The sequence below is a fragment of the Leptonychotes weddellii genome, chromosome 1 (assembly GCF_054177405.1).
Source record: "Leptonychotes weddellii isolate Sample4059 chromosome 1, ASM5417740v2, whole genome shotgun sequence".
Classification (NCBI taxonomy): Eukaryota; Metazoa; Chordata; class Mammalia; order Carnivora; family Phocidae; genus Leptonychotes; species Leptonychotes weddellii.
This window is the reverse complement of record NC_138369.1, coordinates 37090942-37109525: the sequence shown is the minus strand read 5'-3', so window position 1 is coordinate 37109525 and position 18584 is coordinate 37090942. Positions and strand designations below refer to the sequence as shown.

General features: G+C 37.5%; 1 protein-coding gene across 1 annotated transcript in view; it reads right to left on the bottom strand.

Moving 5' to 3' along the window:
- The window catches only part of LOC102729818 (contactin-6), a 679553-nt gene that overhangs the window by 94999 nt on the left and 565970 nt on the right, over positions 1 to 18584 (bottom strand). Inside the window, exon 8 of the mRNA XM_081820967.1 lies at positions 14047 to 14142. Coding sequence (XP_081677093.1) covers positions 14047 to 14142 — 96 coding nt within the window. The remainder of the gene's footprint in view (positions 1 to 14046; positions 14143 to 18584) is intronic.

The window sequence follows — 18584 nt, the reverse complement described above, 5'->3', positions numbered from 1 at the left end:
AAAAAAAAAAAAAAAGTCTCTCTATATGCAGTCCAAAGGATGCCTGCACTAAACTGTTTTATGTCTGATTCTTTTAACATGTATTTTTTTAATGTTCACCTATGTTGTGTGACTATCAGTACTTCTTTTTTTTAAGATCTTATTTATTTATTTGAGAGAGAGAGAGGGAGCGTGAGCAGTGGGGAGGGGTAGAGGGAGAAGCAGGCTCCCCACGAGCAAGGAGCCAATGTGGGGCTCAATTCCTGGACCCTGGGATCATGACCTGAGCCGAAGGCAGATGCTTAACCCACTGAGCCACCCAGCTGCCCCAACTATCAGTAATTCTTTGCTTTCTATTGCTGAGTAATATTGCGTTTTATATATATACCACAATTTGTTCAGCCACTTTCTTGTTGATGAGCATTTTGATGGTTTCCAGGTTGGGACCATTATGTATTAGGTTGAAATGACTGTCTGTCGACATTTTCATTTCTCTTGAATAAGGCCCTAGGAGTGAGAAATAAGGTAGACAGATGTATGTTTAACTTTATAAGAAACTACAAAAAATTTTCCAAAGTTGTTGTACCAGTTGACCTCTCCAGCAGAAATATATGAATTATAGTTGTTCCATATCTTTGCACAAATAATATGTCAATTTTAAAAAATTTTAGCCAGAAATCTTTGAACAAAGAAAAATATTCCTGTGGATTAAGGTTTTTAAGTGTGGTACTATCTGAAGACTAAGAAACTGTATGTATCATGGAAACTAGGTAGAACTGAACTTACGTCTAGGGAAATAGAAGAATATAACTGGTTCTAATGGGACACCAAAATAAGTGAAATGCTCAGGTGCTAGGGGTGAAGAAGGGAAATACACAGTTTGAAAACATCTTCACCTGCAGATGAACTTAGAAATCACATAATAGGAAATCACAGCTCATAGAACAAGAGTTGAAGCAACAAGGGGCCTCTTGTTAAGGCAGAGGCTGTGGGTCATATTTGTCATCTGCACTTATATTAAAAACGGGTGCAGAAGCAAGATATGGTAGAGCCAAAGATGATTAATTATTTCTGATAAGTTCTAGCAATCTACCCCAGGTGGAAGCAGACTATCTGAAGCATTTTTCACTAACTTTACAGAATTTAAATTCTCTAAGATGAGGAGGCAATACAGATCAATAGCTAGTCTGACCTTAAATTTGATCTATATAGAAAAACTTATGAGGAAGTGGGAGTGTGGGAATGTTGCCATCTTTATCATCTCTTTCACCAAGGAAAAAAATAAAGCACTAACAGTACACTTAGGGAACAGATTTTAGAAAGCACAAAAGGAAGGAAAGAAGGAAGGAAGGAAGGAGGGAAGGGAGGGAGGGGAAGAGTGAGTATACAACAGACCATTAATAGGAAGGGGGGGGAGCTTAAGTATTGCATTCTAACAATTAGTAAGTTATTTTAGTAAAAATGAATTCATCTATACTGACAGAACTCTGATATAATTCTCAGGAAAGAAGAAAACATGACGGGGCGCCTGGGTGGCTCAGTCGTTAAGCGTCTGCCTTCGGCTCAGGTCGTGATCCCAGGGTCCTGGGATCGAGCCCCGCATCGGGCTCCCTGCTCGGCGGGAAGCATGCTTGTCCCTCTCCCACTCCCCCTGCTTGTGTTCCCTCTCTCGCTGTGTCTCTCTCTGTCAAATAAATAAAATCTTTAAAAAAAAAAAAAAAAAAGAAAACATGAGAAGATGATATGTTAGAGAACAATCAGCAAAAATGCCACTTATGTGTAGAATGTGAAAATGTACAAAGTGGCATTAAATCTATAAAACTAGTGTTCAGGTAGAAGAATAATCCCAAATGTATGGTTATGTGAAAATCATGTTGTAAATCAAGACATTTAACATTGTGTATATGTGTGCGTATGTATGTGTGTGTGTATGCATCTGTGTTTCTTTATACAAATTACACAATTTAGTAACCTAGGAATGTATATAGAGGTTTTCTTAGGGTGAAGGGAAGAAATACAAAAGACTTTTACTCTCTACATAATATGTTTCTGTCATATTATAATTTTTAATTACTATGTAATATTTGTGTAAATGGGAAAAAAACAGGATGAAATAGTGTCAGGAAAACTAAACACTAGAATGAATTACAACTTGTAAAACAGTAGGATGAATAATAGTTTTCATTCTTACTCTGAACTGTTCAGACTTGAGTATTATGTTTTATTTATTATAATCGCTAAGTAAGCTTGTTAAAATACAGAGAGCTAATCCTATTCCCAGCAATTTGGTTTCCTTGTATCTGAGTGAAGTATCATGGAATCTGTATTTTCAACACCCTATGAACGGCTCATGTGGTTGAACTGGAATATTATGTTCAGAGCACCCCTTACTGAAAGGGGAATTAAAATTCTCAAGTATATCAAGAGACAGATAACAAACATAGCAAAGGCCAGAAGTTAAATTACAAAAGAAAATGATAAGAACTTAAATTTTTACCTGGGGTCAGGGTGGGGAAGAATAATTGAGCGGTCTTCATAGATTCGAATTGCTGTCATGTGCATAAAGGGTTAAATAAAGCCCTTTCTGTTGATGCCCAGGAGGCAAAAATAGGACTTTAGCTCTTGGGGGTTACACAAGGTCCTTAATACAATGAAGACCAATCTAAACTTCAGAGCTATAACAGCAAGTGATTTGTGAGGTAATGAGCTCTCTATCATTAGAGATGGCCAAACAGAGAATGGATAAGCTATGTTTGAAATGTTGTAAAAATATTTATTTTTTCAATGAATGGGAAGTTAAACCTATGTTTCTATGGATTGTCTACTCCACCCTCAACATTCCTTTGATCTCCTTAACAGTCTAATGCTTTTAGATCAAGTATGCATAAATGCAACTCATTTTTCAGTTTTGAAAATATGCTTTGACATTCTCATCCTGTTCCAGGGTATTGAAACTTCATTGCTTTTGCAAGTCCCTACTGGAGTCTTTTATCATTTCATGTGGTCTCTTGCTTCTAAGTTTCTTTACTGATGTCCTTTGCTGCCTCACTTCTAAGTCTGTTACTCTGTCTCCACCAAAGAGTTGCTCAAAGGATTTTTGTTTGAAAGTGAGAGGTATCTAGATAGTAAATTTTTCTTCAATATAAAGTGGAAAAAATGTGGTTCAGATTCCCTTGTTGTCAGTGACTCCTCATCTTTTGAAACTTTTGTGAAATAAAGACAATCTTGAGCAAATTCCCAGGGCCATGTCTCAGTTTAGGGATCTTTATTCAGTGCTGATTTGGGGAGCGGAATAAGCTCTAACTCTCCGAAATCCAAGGTTAACCCTTCTCACTTAACAGAAATTACAGGTTGTCACTAATGCCCAAGAAATCTTTGAATTCTTTACCCTATAATCTTGAGAACTGAGACTGCAATTTCCATTTCTCCCTTGGTGAATTCATTTTTACCTTAGTTGCTAAAACTTTCTCTGATCTATTCCTTCTTTAATAGTGGAACATTTAGAAGCTGCCAGAAGAAAATGGTCCAGAAATAAGGAAGATTACATAAAGAATAATAAAAAAAATGAGTACTTTTATTTTGTACCTGTTTCATCATCCTAAAATTTTGTTTTGTGACACTAATTGGCTGTTGATTTAATATGCCCATTAAACATGAGAAGATACTAGAGCTGGGAATATAAAAGTAATTTTCCAAAATCACATTGTTTGTGTGTAGAAGGAGGAGTACTTGAACCTAGATCCTTCAGATGCCAATCCTTTGCTCTTTCCCTAATACCACTTTTCTTCTTTTCTATGTATCTACAACTGATCCTCTTCTTGTCATGTCATTATGTCAATATGATCCCCTTGGAGCATTCTTCTTACTCTCAGACTTCCTTCCAAACCTGCAAACTCTGCATATCAAAGCCTACTCAGAACTAGGACAAAAGTTCCTCACCACTCATCCCCTCCCCCCATCAACACTGTCTGTCCTGTGTTCAATTTCCTCAGAATCTTACAGAATAAAAAGTCAATCTGTCATTTCAATAACTTAAACGTGTTTATAGCCACTGTTAGCAGGGAACAGAAATGCATTTGCTAAACCATTAAGAAATAATTCTTTTCTCCAGAATGGCCTCACTAGAGGAGTGATTTTGAAACTTTAGTGTGCATAACAATCACTTAGAGGACTTGGGAAAACACAAAGTGCTAGGTTCTACCCTCCCAGTTTCTCTTTCAGTAGGTCTGGGGAGGAGCCAGAGAATTTACATCACTAACAAATTCTCTGGAACTGCTGATACTGATGGGTCCCAGAACACTACTTTGAAAATCACTAATATAATGGTAATTCTCAATCTCCCCTGTATAATCATACCAGGAAGGGAAATGGCTCAGAGTTTGATAAAATGGTGACCATCTTGTATATTTCTCTTTGGGTGGTATGTGGGAGCCTAGAGAAAAGGATGTTCCTCAGTTCATAGATGCATGGCATGTCTGGGATGGAAGGGACCTAAAGATCTTCCAGCCCAATCTTCTCATTTTATAGGTGAGTAAGCAGAGGAGAAGATGGCAGCAGCTCTGTGACTAGAATCAAGGTAGCCCTTTGTGCTCCTCTCTGAATTGGGTGAAGATGCTAACCTGCAAGCCCTTCCTGTCACTGTATTTTTCATCCTGCCCTTCTCCCTTCTCCCCATGGGCTCCCTATTCCCATTCATCCAAATAGGCTGTAGTGGGGGCTTTTATCTATTTTGTTCCATCATCAGCCACTATCATGCTTAATTTGTATATTTTTAATGGGGAAAGAAAAAAAAAAAACCTACCTCACAAATTGGAAGTTTAAAATTCTTCCCATTTGGCTTTTCTTAATTAAATGTATAATTCATGAGCCACTTACTTTGAAACCATTGGATTTTTAAAATATTTTCTCCACCATCTATGACATTTATCTGTTATTAATGATTGTGATGCATTTTCCCTATGATGATTCAGCAGTAACATTAGAACTGAATGATAATTGGTCCTTCCTGAAGCATTGCCTGCATTGCACATTGACACCATCCTCTGCAATTTTAATATTATTAGAAATGGCAGATCTGCAGTAAGCAACTGAAGACTCTATCTGCTGCTCTCTCAAGCATACAACAAATCCTATTTTCCCCAGAGCATGATTATGTTTTGACATCTTTTACAGCCCTATATCTTGCACTGTAATATTTAAAGTACAAACACAAGAGATATATGCAATCGTACCCATTATATGGGATGTAATTTTTATTAGGGGGAAGTATCCCATGTGAAAGAGACCAATAGTGATAAACACTGACATTGAGAACTTCTATTGGCTCTGTAAAACAGACTTCAAAATTGTTAGCATGTTTCTAGAAGTAGAAAATAAATGAGAAGAATAAAGAATTCAAAGCATAGTGCTCAGATTTAGTGGATAAATCTCCCCTTTGGAATATTCTGGAATGAGTGTACTTTACTGCAAACTTTGTGCAGAGCTCTAGGGTTAAATGTGACTGCCTGTTGGGTGGTAAATCATGGTTATGCTAGCTCAGTGGCAAAGACCTAATCCAAGAAAAATAATTCCTTTTCTGGGTTGAAGTCATTGATATTGGTATTGAGCAAGTTTATGATATAACCCAGAACACTGCCCTGACACCTTTACAACCACTCCGATTTGAGTTCCCATTTGGTCCACAATTACTGCTTAACCACCTAGATTTTATTAGATCCCTTTTGATTTACACTTCTCCTGTTCAGAATCATGGCGATAACTGCTTTTGTGGCCTACAAACAACCACTAAGTAAAGGCCCTCTGAGTTTCCGTTATTGCTGACTTCCAAAGAACTCTAGGGCTGGCACATCCTATCTGGAAAAGGAATGAAAACACAGCCAGCTTCTGAATGAATTTCCAAGAAACCTCCAATTTTAAGGAAGACTGGGTAAGTCATGGGAGGCAAATACAGAAGGACTAGACTTCCTTTTTTCTTCTCAATTCCCATCATCTGTGGGTGAATTAAATACAGAGAATGTAAGAGATGGGTCATTCCAGTGGTTCTCAACCAAGGGTGACTTTGCCTGAGAGGGGATATTTGGCAATGTATGGAGTTTTTTTCCTTCTCGCTATTGGGAGAGGAGGTGCTATTGCATTAAATGGGCACAGGCCAGGGATGTTGTTAAACATCCTCACAATGCACAGGACAAACTCCACAACAAAGAATTATCTCACCCTAAATTCTCAATAGTGCTGATGTTGAGAAACCCTGGGCTGTACAAATGGAAACAGACTATAACATAAGAGTTCTGTTTGATGTGCTGGAAAGCAAGGGAAAACATTCTTACTGAGAATGAATAAGATTCTGAAAGTAGACAGAGGAAATGTGGAGCACAGGGCCTAGAAAATGAACGCTGGGACTCTGGTTAGCTACATGATCTTTCTGGCTCTAACACGGTCCACTAATATTAGGCAAATCAATTTACCTCTCTAGGATTTATCTCTCTACATATTCTTCAAAACAGATACACTTGCTATTTCCATTTATACTTCATTTAGCAAATATTTTATGTTGTGGGCCAGATTATGCCAGACCAGATTAGGCAGCAGAATAAATGCAGTAGGGTTTAAACTCAAGATATGACTTCTTGGTCAAGTTAACACTAACTTCTTTAACACAATTACTCAATTTATAGAATGGAGAAATTTTCTTTGAAAGTGTTACATGAGTTGAGGCACACAAAATGCTGAGCTGAGTGTCCAGGATATAGGAGGCATTTGTTATCTTATCCAATCATGTGGTGTTAAAAGAGAGAGAGAGATAGAGAGAGAGAGAGAGAGACAAGAGTCCCCAAATGGAGTCACTTGGGCTAAGTCCCATGTCAGCCAACCAAAACTTAATACCTAATCTAATTCTACTTTCGGCCTCTCCCAGAAACATTACCCTTCATGACCCTTAACCAGTCAATCTGGAATTACCTGGTCAGCACTAGTGAGGTGACCCACCTGATAGACCCTACCTATCCTCCAGAGGAAGGTGACCTTGCCTGAAACAATCTACTCTTTGATGGAACAACTTCCTTGTCCTGCCTCTTTCTGCCTATAAAAGTCTTTCATTCTGTATAGCTCTTCAGGGTTCCTTTCCATTTTTTTTTAAGATTTTATTTATTTGTTTGTCAGAGAAAGAGAGCATGCACAAGCAGGGAGGGTGGCAGGCAGAGGGAGAAGCAGGCTCCTCGCTGAGCAAGGAGCTGATGCAGGGCTCAATCCCAGCACCCCAGGATTATGACCTGAGCTGAAGGCAGACACTTAACTGACTGAGCCACCCAGGTATCCCATGGGTTCTTTTCCATTTGTAAGATGATATGCTGCCCAATTCATAAATCATCGAATAAAGCTAATTAGATCTTTAAATTTACTGTTAAATTTTGTTTTTTTAACAATGTTAACTACCAAATTTAGTTCTCCAAACCAACTTCCCCCCTAGATAGGTAAATCCAGCTGCCTAGTCAAAATTTTCATTGTTCTATCTAACAGACATCTGAACGTTAAAATGTCCCCAAAACAAATTCCTGATTTCCCCCATTCCAAAACCTGTTTTCCTTTTATTGGTATCATCCCAATAAATGGCACTCCATTCTTGAAATTGCTCAGCCTAAAAACCACTCCTCTATTTCTCTTTACAATCTACATCCAGTCTTTCAGGAAATTATTTCAGCTATTCCCTCTAAATATATACTTGTTCACCTGTCTGCTGCTATCATCCTGCTTCAGGCCACCATTACTTCTCACCTGAGTCATTGTAATCACCTTTAACTCCTTATATTATTGCCCCTTTACGGTCTATTCCTTGAAATAAACTTTTTAAACTGGAAATCAGAGAAGGCATGTCAGTCTTTTGCTCAATACCACATAATGCATTCTAATCTAACTCACAGTAAAATTCAAAGGCTCTATAATATCTTTAAGATAGTGTTTACAATCTCATCTATGCTCCTGTTTGCTCACTTTTCTTTATCCATACTGGTTTCATTTCTATTCTTCTAATGTGCCAGACACAGCTCTACTCTAAGTCCTTTGCACATGTTGTTCCCTCTGTCCAAACTGCCTTTTCTCAATGTCTCACTCTCTCATTCCTTTAGTTCTCCTCTCAAATGCCAACAAAGCCTTCTTTGGCCTCAGAATATACAACAGCAACACCCACCACTCCTTACCCCATTTAATTTTCTCCCTAGCTTTTATTACCATCTGTCACATTTTTATATTTGTTTATTATAAGATTCATGAAGATAAAGACTTTGTCACATTGCTCTCCACTATATCCCTAAAATTCACTAAAATTAGTGGCACTTAGTATGCACACAATAAATATTTGTTGAGTAAGTATATAGTACAAGTTCAATAATGATGGCTGTCACTATTATACCAACAGGCAACTGTTCTGCGTATCTGCCTTTTACATATTCAAGCAACCCCAAAGTAATACTGTCACAGCTGATTTGACCTACTCACTAAGAAAACACCACTGTCAAAAAAAAAAAAAAACCAGAAAAACAAAAACAAAAAGAAAACACCACTGTCATTTACTCTAGAAACAGAAGGAAAAAAAAAAAACAAAACAACTAATTGGGAAGAAGGGCTATGAAAATTGAGCACTTTTTCCTCAGTGTAATTTTCCTTTTTATTCTATAACACAATTTTGAGTTTTTGCTGGAATGATTTTCCATTTATGTTGAGTTGTCAACATTTTTATTGACGGAAATACAAATGCTAGGCTCAAATAAAGTGCTATCTTCCTACCACAGACATAGATACTCCAAACTACTGGCATAAATTCAATTATTCTACCAACCTAAAAGTTATATCTTTGAAGACGATGGAATATTTCCTCTAAAACAAATTTTAAACCTCTGATTTTTATGAGTCCAGGATTGAGAGTTTTATATTGAGACAATAAAGGGAAAGAATCTGCTTTACTTTAGATATGGTGAAACTATTATCTCACAGTGAAGGTGATCTTAATTATTTTAGACAACATGTATCATTTCTTCACTCTGTCATTTTTAAAGAAAATCTCATGTGAAGCTCAGCTAACTCACTGCACCCATGAAGATCTACTGACAGCTTATTTTCATATCCAACCTACAGCTTTGGCTTCAAAGGTTTCATGTCCATTAGAAAAATTTAGAGTCTGAAATTTTGCTTTCAGTGCTGTTGCAAATGACTTAACGCAGAATCTCTGTTACAAGTGACCAATGCTCTCACCCAAAGCTCATCCTGGAGGTGAGTGAAAAGCCATGGTAGTAAGACCTCTTGGCATGGCATTTCAAAGTCCACCTCTAGACTCAGTGACCCTCCCCCAAATGAATAAGTAAAATAAATAGTGCATTACCCTTCCTGTCACGTAAACCTGGATGTAGAGAAGAGGTCTTAGAATCCCCCATAGACCTAGTGGAGGAAAGGAAAGGTCTTTATTTAGCTGACTACCAAATTTTACCTTTGCCAAGCACCAAGAGGCTAACTAGGAGACTTGTATTTTTCTGACATGGGTATCCAAATTAAGGATAATAACTTTAATAGACAATAGAAGGGATTTTTAGAGATTGTGTGGAGATGAGGGAAGTCATAGACTACCATTAAGAGCATTTGGGAGAAAGGAAAGTGATGTTTAATAGGGAAAACGGGGTTTCAATCAGATGTGCATTGTAGGACTCTCTGTGTTCTTCAGACAAAGCTTTCAGTAAAACTTATATTTCTCTGTAATATTTTAGAATTGTATTTTTTAGGAAGATGGAAACGAGGGCTTAATCTGGCTCTGTTGGCATTGAGTCAATCACATTCATGGAGTTTATCTCTAGTTAAGAAGTAGGATTAAGGAAACGAATATACTTCTTTCCTCAGAGTATAGGGAATAGTTCCTGTTTTGTGTCCAAATATCACATTTCTAAGAGATAAAGCAGAATGTGCCAGTTTTGTGTTCTGGCATTATTGCCTGGGTTTCTTTTCTTTTTCACTATGGATACTTTCCTCTAGAATAAGTTGTATCTGTAAATCCTCTCTTTCTAGAAGAATAGCACATTTGTGGTTACCTTAAAAATTGGGTACGAAACATCCATGAGAAAGCTTATTCTGGAGTCAGGTCTCCTTTGGTCTATTCAGAAAAAAAAAAAAAAAGGACATCCATATAACAGCACCTGTTCAGTTTGGCTTATGTTGATTACTCTATTTCACTGACTTATCACTAATCATTTATATGGGAAATCCATTTACACACTTTTTTCTTTTCTTTTGTTCCTAGAGCTATTGTTTTTTTTCTGGGTAAATTTATAGGATTCAGCCTAGTTGATAATTTTTCTTACTCTCCCATAGTTCTTGTTTTTTGGTTTTTGGTTTTTGTTTTGTAAAACACACTAAAATGTATTTGACAGGCAGGCCTGCCTGGTTAAGAAATGTTTTCCAATTTTTTGTTATGATACTAGAGAGAAAATAGGAAGAACTCAGAATGTTCTGATAATATCAAGTTTAATATAATTTCTCCCTTGTCCTGGCTAGAGAGATTTGAACTATCCAAAGGAACTAATATGAGGGATATTCTTTGCTGCTGGCTCTGAAGATGGAGGAAGACATATGGTAAGAAATGTGGGCATCCACTAGACAATGAGAGTGGCCCTTGACATCTGGCCAGCAAGGAATTGGGAACCTTAATCCTACAATAGCAAGGAAACGAATTTAGCCAACAACTTGAGTAAGCTTGGAAGTGGACTCTTCCTCAGATTTTACAAAAGAGAATGCCATCTGGTCATGACTTTGATTTTATCCTTGTAAGAGTCTGAGTAGAGAGACCAGCCACAATCATCCTTTGGCTTCTGACATACAGAACTGTGTCCTAATAAATGGGTGTTGCTTGAAGCTAGGAAGTTTTAGATAGATTGTTACATACTAAAGAAAAAAAATATATATAGATATACATACATACACACACACACACATATACACACACATACATATACATATATACATATATGTGTATATATATCCTAAACCAAGGAAAAAATTTCAAAGACAAAAATGTCTATGTGTAAAGTTGGCTCAATTTAAACCCGCTGTCCACTAATCTAATTTGAAGGTTATCCAACCAATATATTTCTCTACATTCTTGAAGTCTTTCTTGGCACAATTCACCATAGGAAGGTGAGAAAGGAAAAGGAATAATAAGGATTTGTTTTAAATGAGCCAGTTAAAGACACTCTTAGAACTCTCAGCAAATCCAGGAGGTGTAAGAGTGTTGAAACTATCTGAGGTTTAACCATTAACTACAGAGCTTTCTATCCAAAGGCATTTTTTTTGAAGTCAGAAATTCCTGCATTGGAATCTTGCCTTCATTTACTAACTGAAAACTGATTTACTTAGTTTGTCTGAGTCTTGGTTTCCTCATTTTAAAATTATTCTTCTTAATTATTGGAATACTGGGAATGAGAAAATAAATGGAAAGCCCTTATAGGGCCTGCTCATGATAACAATTCAATAACTGGTAGCCATTGTTATTATTATTAATACTTTCTCCTTCTAATTAATTGATACTATTTGTATAATAGGATCAAAGGGTATCTGTCAATATTCCCCTCAGTTTTGATCTGGGAGAACTATAAGGAACAGAAGAAAAATATTCCAGTATTTTTGCCCTTGTGGAGGTGAGGAAGCCCATGGCATACCCTAGAGCTCTGGGGATGAAAATTCCTATAATACCTGGATGAAGTCAATATTGACTAATACCCTTGGAATCCTGCTAAAACATTACATATGATATAATCAAATTTGGTATTAGACAAGTTTTTCATGACTTGCATGCAATAGGCATTAGTTATTCAGTTAAAAAGATCTTAACTGAAGGCAGTGTTCGTCTATCTGTGGCTTAATTTCATGGCATTAAGCAGAGAGACACTGTTACAAGGGTTACATAATCAACATATATTTTAACAGTGGTAGGTAACAAGGGAAAGCTTCTATTTGTCTGCCTTTTTTATTTTTATTATTTTTTCTAAAGATTTTATTTATTTTAAAGTGGGGGGGAAGAAGAGGGGGAGGGAGAGGAACAAGCAGACTGCACTGAGCACAGAGCCCAACTCGGGACTGAATCTCAGGACCCTGAGATCATGACCTGAGCTGAAACCAAGAGTTGGATGCTAAACATACTGAGCCACCCAGGCACCCCATTGGCTGCCTTTTTAAAATATGTGACATTCATTTACAAATATTTGACATTTCTGCTACCTTTATTTAGAGTAAACAAAGTTGAAAATAATCTTCAATTCTGTCAAGATTCTTTGACCAAAGTCAGAGCATAAAATGACATAGACTGACAGCACAAACAGACATGACTTTGTATATCTTGTCATTTTAGGTTATAGTACTAAAAAATAATTTCCCTATGGTTTAAAAATAAGCACCATCAATTTTTTTCAATGCTCTGGAATAATATTATTTTATCTCAGATAGCATTGAAAACAGTGTAACTCTCACCTAATATTTCAGGTGAGCATAATGCTATACTACTCTAATATTACTGAATAAAATATTGTTAACTTCTCATCAGTTTCCTTTTCTTTTTTTTTTCCTTTTCTTTTTGTATCAGCATTTCATGAGATTGTGTAAAAATGAAAATAATGGAAAAGTGTTTTCAAGTTTTTAAAAGATTGTTTAATACAGGAATAAGTTGCTTCCATTTTATTTTTAATTATTTGTTATATTTCTTTCAAAACTTTCCCATTGCAGAGTGGAAATCAACTATAAAAGGGCTGCTCTAAGGAGCCAGACTGCCTGGATTTGAAACTTGGCTCCGCTGCATATCAGCTGTGTTATCTTGGACTGGTCACTTAATCTCTGTCTACCTTATTGTTCTCATTTGTAAAACAATAATCATAGTATCTCTCTCATGAAGCTGCTGTGAGAAATTTAAAAGTTAGTACATACAAAGTATTTAGATCTCTACTGTGTAAGAACTTGCTATTATGGGCGCCTGGGTGGCTCAGTTGGTTAAGCGACTGCCTTCGGCTCAGGTCATGATCCTGGAGTCCTGGGATCGAGTCCCACATCGGGCTTCCTGCTCGGCGGGGAGTCTGCTTCTCCCTCTGCCCTTCCCCCCTCTCATGCTCTCACTCTCAAATAAATAAATAAATAAATCTTAAAAAAAAAAAGAACTTGCTATTATTATTAAGGTAACTGTAATACAATCAGTGTGATATTGAACTGTACCAAATGAAATGACTCCAAGGATATTTTGATACTGCCTCTTCCAGATTCACCTTTGGTAGAGAATCTACCAAATTTTACCAGATCATTTGGAATTTGACAAAATGCAACCCCAAAGGGGTGAGAATCAATAGGTGGTTTAGGTCCTTGGCAACAGGTTAATTCACAAGTCAATTCAGATTCTTACAAACTAGAGATTGTCATTGATTGCATGATTTCACCATTGCTAAGAGATATTCTGATGTTGTGCCATCCATAATTTACTTCTAATTAATGGAGTAGCTCTCCTCTTCCAATAGTTAAAATGAGGTTGCCAAGAGGAATGGTGGAATTTGCTTTTCCATGGAGGTCAATAATAATGAAATAACAATCTTAGCTTTCTTTTCTGAATAAATACAAGCCATTACACTAATCAGGTTACATTCATTAGCTCACTTAATATTCACAACAGCACTACAGTGCAGATATCAGTTAGTGTCTCTATTCTACAGAAGAGGAAACTGAGCCCAAAGAGGTTAAACAAATTGTCTCTTGTCATTCAGGGTGAAAGCATCAGACAGCAGCAGTGGTCAGTTTCACTTTGTACGCTGGCACTCACAATGGGTGCCATGTTGCAGCTCCTTAAGGTCATGTTTGTTGAGTGATTGCTTGAACAAAAATTTCTTTTAAAAAAGATTTAGATTAGTACTGTTTAGATACAGTAGGATGAACATGAAGAGCCTTCAAGGTCCTTTTGAATTGATGAAGAGCTACCATTGACTTCAAGACATGATGTGCCTTCTTTACTTCTCCAGTGACCACATTAATGGTATCACCTAAATTACCCCCCCACCACCATACCTCCAAAGTGTGGTGGTGGGCCACAGAGAAGCACCACACCTTGACCTTCTCGGACGGACACTGCGCTTCTTGTTTTGGTTTCAAAGTCTTCAATATCTGGGAAAACAAACAAAACAGCTTTAGAATTATCTTGCAGTAAAAAAAAAAAACATTTTAAAGTAGAATCTTGAACTTATTTTTATTCCAAATAATGAACACTCATACTTGACTGACCAGAAGATTTAGTTGATGATCAATTTATCTACAATGGTTATTAACTCTAAAAATCTTGGTTTTCTTTTCTTCTTTCTTTTCATATAATTAAATGGAGTATGTGAGGAAGACATTTATTAACATTACTTATTATCTGTTTGCTTTTATTCTCCCAGGTAGCCTGTAGCCCAGGAGGAAATCTTTAAAACCCAGCACATATTTACTTTCCTTGCCCAGGGAAGTTGTGATTAAACAAAACAAAACAAAACAAAAAGTATGCAGCAAGTTTGTTGCAGTCCTCTAGCATTTTAGATTAATGGTTGGTATTTGATGTGCAGATGGAGTCCGTGAGAATTTAGGATGGAATGGTGTGAGGGTAAGAGTTCTATGTGACAGAACTATTGAGAATGAAGGTGTATTTTCTAGTTTTCTCATTCTACTTCACAAAGCAGTTTCATGATCTTGTTTGGAGTGTTGTAATTTCCTACAACATCAGAGATTCATAGAAATTCACTGTTAGAAGAAAACTAACTAGTTATCTCGTTAAGCCATCAACATGAAGTACAAATCTTTCCAAATTCCTGGAATCATCATTCAGCCTTCAGGAATGGGTAATTGTTAAATTTCTCTGAACCTTAGTTTTTTAATCTGTAAAATCTCATTATACACTCATTTACTCTTTTAACAAATTTGTATTGAACCCCTACTAAAAATACAGGAAGTATATTTTTTTAAAGATTTTTTATTTATTTGACAGAGAGAGCACAAGTAGGCAGAGTAGCAGGCAGAGGGAGAAGGAGAAGCAGGCTACCCGGGGCTTGATCCCAGGACTCTGGGATCATGACCTGAGCCAAAGGCAGTTGCTTAATCAACTGAGCCACCCAGGAGCCCCTACAGGAAGTATATTAAGGAGAGAAGACATATTGGTAAATAAATCAGGCATGTACCTTGCCCTTATTGTGCTTATTATCTAATAGGAAAACTAGAACACAAATTAAAAAACAAATAAACCAATGTACATTTACAAATTGTGATAATTATTGTGGGGTGAAGACTGCTATTGTCTACAAAAATGTATTCTCCCTTCTTCCATAGTAATAGATTTGTATATCAAATATGCTTTTCTAACTGGAGGATACATTTCTCAGACATCTTTGCAATTAATGTGGCAAGCAGAGAAACTTACATATATAATGTGTGAAAGGAAATCTCCACAGTTTTATGGTCTCCCCCAGCATCTAGATTGCCAATGACATGAAAGACCTTGTTGAAGACGAAAGAGCCACCATTAACCTGGGTACTTGACTGACTGCATGGAATATAACCACAGATGATCTGGAACATCTACCCTGGGTCATTATAGTAGGGACAAGTCAACTCTTATCTTGTTTTAGACATTTATTTTGGGGTCTCTGTGTTATAGCAATTTAACCTTTTATCCCAACTGATATATCTTGTGAATGAAAAGAACAGAATGCAGATCTGTTGGATGAGAAAGAGACAGCCATGCAATGGTGACATGGAGCAGGGAAAATATTCCTTGTAGAAAGAAAAACAGGTTTCAAAACCTAGATGTAGAAAATGGCAGGGAAGTGTCACAATATTGAAAGGAAGCACTGTTAATGGGCACATAGTGGGCAAGGGTCAATGAAAAACTACAATAATTGACATTTGGGGCTATTATATTACATTAGGATTATATTAAAATTACAGAGGGAATACCTGGAAACAACTGAATAATAAATCAGTGCAGAAGTTGAGTAATATCTGCAACATTCATAGAATGGAAGGCCATCAGTGATTAGAAAGAATATGTTAATTATAAAGGACTGACTTGGAAAGTTCTTGGAAAGTGAATTATACTATTAAGTTAAAAAAGTTCTAAATATTGCTATGACATTATCCCACTGTGAAAGAAAAAAGTAAAAACCTAAATATGAGCATCTCTTTTAACTGGTATAGAGAAAATTATAGAATATATATTTTAATATTCACCTTGGTTGTCTCGAGGGAGCAAATGGGACATATGGAAGTAGAGATTATTAAATCTTTACCTATACCTCTCTTTATCTTTAAAAAAATATTATAAAGATTATAAATTGTGTGTTTTTTTGCTCATTTTTAACAACTTTACTGGAGTATAAATGCAATAAATTATTGGTGTGATTTAGAGAAATTGAAGACTTCTATTTTGTATATATTATGTGTGTCTTTATCCATGAGTTATTTAAATGGCAACATCATGTATGCTATATAACATATGAGCACTGAACTCAGAGGAGAGGCAAGGTCCAGATTTATAAGAATAGAATTTATCAGCATATATATAGTATTTAAAGCCATAGGGATGTATGTAATCCCCATCAGATGACTCTTAAATTTTTGGCATGAGCAATTTTATAGACAGTCATCTAGAATCAAACTCTAAAAGTCTCCAATATTTAGAAGTAGAGTAGAGGATTATGGAGAAAGGAAAGGGAAGGAGGGAAAGAGAGAGTGGGACAGAGAGAAGAAGGGGAAAAAGGAAGAAAGCAGGGTCTAAGACATGGAATAAGATGTGGACAGAAAAATGTCATTGCATTAGGCAACATGAAGGTCACATGTAATCTTGACAAGACAAGTTTAAGTGGAATTATGGAGAAGAGGTCAAAGTGAATTGAGGGGTGAATAGTAGACAGTAGACAAGAACATGGGGATCACTGGTGTGCAAACTCTATAAAGTTGGTTATGAATGGGAGGTGAGATTTTGAGAACAGGGAAAAGTCTGGAGGGCAGGGGTGCTGTACTGAGGTAAATAACCAGGTAAAGAAAGAGGTTGGGGGGGCGGAGCAAGATGACGGAGGAGTAGGACACCTGGATTTCTTCTAGTCTCAGGAATTCAGCTGGATAGGGATCAAACCATTCTGAACACCTACAAACTCAACAGGAGATTGAAGAAAAGAATAGCAACAACTCTCTGAACAGAAAAGCGACCACTTTCTGGAAGGTAGGACATGCGGAGAAGTGAATCCGAGGTGATATTCGGGAGGATAGACGGCGGGGGAGGGGCCTCCGTCGTCCGCTTCTGGCAAGTGATAGAACCACGGAGCACAAAATCGGAACTTTTAGAAGTCAGCTCCACTGAGGGACATCACTCTGGTGGCTAAGCTGGGGGTGGAACCCTCATGGGACAGTGTGGTCTCAGGACCCTCAGGGTCACAGAAAGACCAGGAGTACCTGAGTGTGGCAGAGCTCCCAGGTATCGGAGCGGGGAAGCTGGCTGCAGAGACGGAGCCGAGGCGCGGGCCCTCAGCTCGGGGTTGCCATAGACTGTGATCCGCAGCACAGTTGGGCCACTGCTCTTCCAGCAGGGACCCAACAAACGGCAGATCTGGGGAGACTCCCCTTCCTCCCCCGGGAAGAGCGGCGTGGAAGCGCACCGCAGGGATCTGCTGGGTTTGGAGACTCTGCACGGGGTCGGGTGCCAGAGATAGAAATGCTCGGTCACAGGCCGGGTGAGCACGGAGTGTGGCCGGAGACTGGGGAGATGGGAGTGACTGACTGTTTTTCTCTGGGGACACACTGAGGAGCGGGGCCCCGAGTACTCGGCTCCTCCGGGGTGGAGATTGGGAGGTTGCCATTTTCACTCTCGGCCTCCAAAGCCCAACGGAAAGCTAGCAGGGAACAAAAGCTCCCGAGAGCAAACCTGAGCAGATTACTTAGCCTGGACCGGGCAAGAGTGGGGCAATTCCGCCTCAGGCAAAGACATTTGGGAACCACGGCAACAGGCCCCTCCCCCAGAAGATCAGCAAGAACTGCCGGCCAAGACCAAGTTTACCCATCAATGAGAACGGCAGAACTCCAGCACTAGGGGAACAAAGCACAGAGAATCCACGGCTATTTTACCATGATTCTTTGTTCTTTTCAAAGTTAATTTTTTTTTAACTGTCTTTTTTTTTTTTTGAATTTTTCTTTTTCCCTTTTTCAACCAACATCTTATCAATCCCTTTTTTAAAAAACATTTTTATTTTTCATTTTTAGAGTCATATTCTATCCCTTCATAGTAGTTACCCGTATTTTTGGCATATATATATAAGTTGTTCTCTCTTTAAAATTTTTAGATAGTTTCTTCTAACAGATCAAAATATACCCTAAATCTCTAGTGTATGGTTTTTTTCTACTCTCCTGCCTGATCACATTCTGTCTTTTATTTCTTGTTTTTTTTTAAAATCCTCTTCTTTCTTTTTTCAAACAACTTCTTATCAATTCCTTTTATAAAAGTTTTTATAATTTTCATCTTTACAGTCATATTCCATCCCTTCATCATATCAACCCTTATTTTTGTACATATATAAGTTTTTCTTTCT